The 6,000-nt window shown below is 34.8% G+C and overlaps 1 protein-coding gene across 4 annotated transcripts in view; it reads left to right on the forward strand.

Annotated features, from left to right (window-relative positions):
- SCLT1 (sodium channel and clathrin linker 1) overlaps positions 1-5,577 on the forward strand; it is a 220,471-nt gene extending 214,894 nt beyond the window's left edge. For 3 of the 4 annotated variants that reach the window (XM_053901255.1, XM_019419585.2, XM_053901254.1), the window contains 2 exons: positions 932-1,027; positions 5,051-5,577. In XM_053901255.1, coding sequence (XP_053757230.1) covers positions 932-1,027; positions 5,051-5,113 — 159 coding nt within the window. In that variant the 3' untranslated portion in view covers positions 5,114-5,577. Of the gene's footprint in view, positions 1-931; positions 1,028-5,050 lie in introns of those variants that run through there. The other variant, XR_002072497.2, reaches the window with a different exon arrangement.
- Positions 5,578-6,000: the final 423 nt, after the last annotated feature.

Raw genomic sequence — 6,000 nt, forward strand, 5'->3', positions numbered from 1 at the left:
TAATCCAATGAAGAAATGGGCAAAAGACATGAATAGACACTTCTCCAAAGAAGACATCCAGATGGCCAACTGACACATGAAAAAGTGCTCAACATCACTCATCAGGGAAATACAAATCAAAACCACAATGAGATACCACCTTATACCTGTCAGAATGGCTAACATTAACAACTAAGGCAACAACAGATGTTGGCGAGGATGAGGAGAAAGAGGATCTCTTTTTCACTGTTGGTGGGAATGCAAGCTGGTGCAGCCACTCTGGAAAACAGTATGGAGGTTCCTCAAAATAAAAATAGAACTACCCTTCAACCCAGCAATTGCACTATTAGGCATTTATCCAAGGGATACAAGGATGCTGTTTCGAAGAAACACATGCACCCCCATGTTTATAGCAGCACTATCAACAATAGCCAAAGTATGGAAAGAGCCCAAATGTCCATTGATGGATGAATGGATAAAGAAGAAGTGGTATATGTATACAATGGAGTATTACTCGGCAATGAAAAAGAATGAACTCTTGCCATTTGCAACTATGTGGATGGAACTGGAGGGTATTATGCTAAGTGAAATTAGTCAGAAAAAGACAAAAATCATATGATTTCACTCATATGAGGACTTTAAGAGACAAAACAGATGAACATAAGGGAAACAAAAATAATATGAAAACGGGGATAAAACAGAAGAGACTCATAAATATGGGGAACAAACTGAGGGTTACTAGAGGGGGTGTGGGAGGGGGGATGGGCTAAATGGGTAAGGGCCACTTAGGAATCTACTCCTGAAACCATTGTTGCACTATATGCTAACTAACTTGGATATAAATTTTAAAAAATAAAAAATGATATTCAGATTTTGTATTGATTATTCCACAAAACCTTTCAATGTCACATACGGATTTTTAACTTGTTTACTTTATATTTCCCCTTAACAGAATGAAAAACTAATTCTAGAGCATCAAGAAAAAGCCAACAGACTTCAAAGGCGTCTAAGTCAGGCAGAACAGAGGGCGGCTTCAGCTTCCCAGCAGGTAGGGAACTTCCTCATTATCCCTGGTTAGTAAATAATCTGAGTAGAGATCAAAGATAAGTAAAGTTCCTCAAAAGCTCCCAGAGAACTAGTAGTTTTATTTTTACTTGATTAAACTGTTTAAAATTAGTCTTTTTAATGTTTGAGATTGAAATAATAAACTTTAAAAACAGAAATAAACATGGTCTCCTAAACTGACACCAAAATCTAGACCTCTGCTTCCAGATTGGTAGCCACTAGGCCTAAGCAGCTGTTTTAATTTAATTATTAAAATTAAATAAATTACAATTTGAAAACCTCATTAACACTGGCTGGATTTCAGATGCTCCTATGTAACTATGGTTCTCATATTGGACAGCATAAATAGAACTCAATGATCACAAAAAGTTCTCTTGGACAGCACTGTTCTAGAATTTTGTTCTAAGCATGTATCACTGACAGATTTGTAAGTAGAAAACATCACTTTGAGTGTAATGCTTCAAACTGCAGTAACTTTGTTTTTATTGTAGTTTTAAATGGAAAATTTTACTTGGCCTATAGGTTACCTTCATTTAATGTGCATTTGTATATAACCATATAAATCTAAAATACTGTCTGAAAGTTATCCATTGGGAAATAGACTGGAAATGCAGAACATCAATAAAATACAAAGGGGTAATTACTTATAATTTATGCACATCATATAAAGGAAATGCACCATTTGTTCTAAAGTAGGAGCAATAGTCCCTCCTATTAGGAACAATGTGAGATCATTTAGTGATTATAAAGATAGGCTGGAAACCGTTTAGATAGATAGATGGATAGATATAGATAGGCAGAGAAACCAAGTTACTACATTATTAATTACATTTGTTTATAAAAACTGTTTCAATCAGGGGTGCCTGGGTGGCTCAGTCAGTTAAGCGTCCGACTTCAGCTCAGGTTTGATCTCATGGTTTGTGAGTTCGAGCCCCATATTGGGCTCTGTGCTGACAGCTCGGAGCCTGAAGCCTGCTTCGGATTCTGTGTCTCCCTCTCTCTGTTCCTCCCCGACTCGCTTGCTCTCTCTCTCTCTCTCTCTCTCTCTCTCAAAAATAAAGATTAAAAAAAAATTTTTTTAACTGTTTCAATCAAAATTAATATTATGTACAGATATTACAGCATTTCATAATAGTAAAGCAGCTCTAAATACTCATTGAATTCAGTTTATGTATGTGATATTTGTAGATTTTTTTTTTAATCTACTGATTTGAACATGGCATGGCATTTAAGAAAGTGCAGTAATTTGCCCTTCTGTTCTCCTCCCTCTGGAAAGTAATTAGAGGGGCGCCTGGGTGGCTCAGTCGGTTAAGCGTCCGACTTCGGCTCAGGTCATGATCTCACAGTTCATGAGTTCGAGCCCCGCGTCGGGCTCTGTGCTGACAGCTCAGAGCCTGGAGCCTGCTTCACATTCTGTGTCTCCCTCTCTCTCTGCCCCTTCCCTGCTCATGCTCTGTCTCTCTCTGTCTCAAAAATAAATAAACATTAAAAAAAAAAAAAAGTAATTAGAGCTTTACCAAATAAACTTATGAACTTACGAATGAATGTAGTAAGTTGTTAATCATTCAAGAAACCATTGTTTTGGGTGTCCCAGGCAGTAACTTAAGAGTGGATGTTTTAGTGTCAGGCAAATAGCCTGGTGCCATTAAGTAGCCATGTGATTTGGGACAATTTCAACTTTTCTAAGCCTCAGTTTCTTCATGTTTGATGTAGTGTAATAACACCTCCCTTACAGAGTTATTGAAAGATCAAAAAGATTAACACATATAAACACTTAGTATAATCATTAAGTGGTAAGTATTTAGTTATATAAGAAAGTAAATTTCTATATCACAGTCCTTAAATCTTCAAGTTTACCTTTTTTAAAGAATATGGTAAAGAAAATGCCTACTTAAAATTAACTACCTTAAGTTCTATAGTAAAAAGAGTAAAGTTACAGAACCTTAACTGGATAATCCAGTTTGGCAACTAGTTTAGTCTCCCTCCTGACAGAATTAAACCCAAACAGTGCAACATTGATTTTTCTTCTGTGATTTAAACTCTCTAATGACAGACATTTCACCATTCTCTTTATGAGATTTTTTTTTTGATGTTATGTCAGTAACCACTTTACAGTTTTTTTCCTTAAGCTTTTCTCCTTCCATCCCATTTTCATTTGGAGATGAAAAGTAATCACTGAGCATTCTCCCCATCCACAGAAAGGAATTTATACCCTGGAATTAATTTTTGTTCTGTTTTAAATGAGTTCAAGTTATAAACTTCCTTTCTTTAGACATATTCGGCTTTTTAAATCTTTATCTTTGCTTTCTCTGGATTCTAATTTTCCCATTTTCCCCTAAAAAATGGAAACTGCTATTAGAAAGACTACCCTGCTAAGGGCCTGATATTTAATGAAAGAAAGGAGTTGAAGAATTACTATTTCCTCTACTGTGTACATCATACTTACCAGTGCAGCCCAACGTCATGCACAAGCCCTGCATTGTACTGAACCCTCCATGTTCTAAATGTGCTATTCTGATGAACTTTTTCTGTACATTCTTCATCCATCTTTGGACTGTGGTTATATGCTCTAAATGTATCAGTCTAAACTAATGAAAGCCCTACTGTGTTCTTTTGACCATAAAATCAGCGTGGTGAAGCCTTTCTAAGCAAGAACACAAAACCTAAAAACTATGAAAAGAAATTAATAAATGTGAACCATGTAAAATTTCAAATGTCTGCATTTTAAAAAGCCATAGTCAATGAAAAATTGAGAAAAATATCTGCAATACATGTGACAAAAGCAGTATCTTTTATATAAAGAGTGACTAAGTCAACAAAAAGTTCAACGTACAACAAAGAAAACCTATTTGCAGAAAAGGGAAGACAGATGGCTTCTAAACATCTAAAAAGATACTCATCCTCATTCATAAGACAAATACAGGATTAAACCATAATTGCATACCATTTTTCACCATTTCATGATCATGTCAGATCATGAAGTTTGTTAATACATTAAGCTGGCACTTCCATACATCACTGATATAAATGTGTATTGGTGCAGTCTCTTTGGAGCCCAGTTTGGCAGTATCTCTCAAAAATTGTAATGTATATATAACCTTTGACCCAGTCGTTCTATGAGTTTATTCTGCCCGTGGTGTACTTGCACCTTGGCAAGTCTGCAAGGAAACATGTAAAAATAGTAATTGCAACATTGCCTATAATTTTAATAGATTCAAAGCCATCTAAATGCCCATCGATAGAAAGCCAGTTAAATTATGGAGTATCCATACCAGGAAAAGTTTGCCACTGTTAAGAAGAATAAGGTAGATCTCACACGGAGCTATTTGTAAGGTAGATCATTCAGAAGGAAAAAAAAAGATAAAACATATATAGCCCTTTATCATTTTTTTTTTAAATAAAAAGGCATGAGGAAATACATCCATCTATTCTCATTTAGAATGTATTTCTAGAAATAGAAAACGGAAGTAGTGGTTGTATCTGGTAAGAGGGCTATAGAATGAAGGACAGCAGTAAGAAGACTTTTCTAGGATGTATATACTCTTTTGTACTGTTAGATATCTTTCCAGGTGTGTATAATGTCAACTCCAGTTGATATTTAAAGACTATTTTCCTATTAGACCTTTCTTACTATGATTTATCATCCTCTCATTCCCAACCTTGTATTGTGCTGGCTCACACTTAGTTTGTATTTTACCCACTTTTCTAATTAGCTTTTATGTAGATATTTTTCATTCATCTGTGAAATATGTTTTGGAATTCTAAGTACTGTATATCATTCTGAGCTATGGAATGCTGTATTTGACATGCATATCTCTAGTGTAATACAGGTATTTTAAAGACTCAAGAGTAAAATAGAAAGGAACACACAAAATAACCTCTTCCAGGACCCCTTCCAGTCAGATTATTTGCAATAATTGTAAGTTGTGATGCATTATACTTTGTATTAGTGTAAGATTTTCCATAGAAAAAGTAACTACTTACTGATTGTCTATTTTAATTGCAGCTCAGTGTGATTACAGTGCAGAGAAGAAAAGCAGCCTCCATGATGAATCTGGAAAATATTTAAAAATATTCATAGTTCACTCTCAGAACTTTAGAATTGGGAAAACTGTTCGACTAGAAGTGTATTGAAATGGTAAAAACCCATAGAGAATGGTTAAGGCTTGTGTCGTTTTGCAGAAGCATTTTCCATTCTGTTTTGAGGGGTATGGAAAACAGAACAATGACAGCTTCCTGTAAGTAAAGAAAATATAACCGTATATTGAGCTTCAGTGGAGAATAAAGCCAGCTGAGAAGAATTCATTGCCTTCATCAACGTGTCTATTTTTTAATTCTCCCTTCCTTCCTTTGGAAAAGCATAATAATTTTTAAGCTATACTAATCATGAGAAAGACAATGCTAGAATTTTAATATTTCAGGTTCCATGATTTGAGAATTTTACATCTAATTGTTACTAACTCACTTTTTAAGTTCCCAAGTATCCATTTTATTATAAACTCATAAATGTAATAAATTATGCACTTTCTAAAATGATGCAGTCATGTATTTTAATGTATAATTGTAGTGATTCATTTTTAATTTACACGATTTCCAGTTTTTATCAAATATTTATATTTAAGAATTTGGGAGGTTTTGTTTTTGTTTTGCTATTACTCAAAGCAGTACTAACAATAAATTCTGAGAATGCATGGGCATTGAATATTGCAGTCTAGTTGATTTTCATAGGTCTAGTTGATTTTCATAGGTCCATGTAGTTAGCTATTCTTTGCTTCTGGTTTGAACTTGGTACACCCTGCTCTCTGGTGATTACAGCACATGAGTTTGCATCTGGTTAACAAGTTAGGAAACTGCTGCAGTAGTCCAGATAAAGGATAATGAATTGAGTTTGAAGTGACATGAAAACATTCATGTGTAAATATTCACCCAGGCAGTCAGAAGCTTAGGACTGGCTCT

Source organism: Panthera pardus, unplaced genomic scaffold (assembly GCF_024362965.1).
Source record: "Panthera pardus isolate Hobbes unplaced genomic scaffold, ASM2436296v1 HiC_scaffold_13, whole genome shotgun sequence".
Lineage (NCBI taxonomy): Eukaryota > Metazoa > Chordata > Mammalia > Carnivora > Felidae > Panthera > Panthera pardus.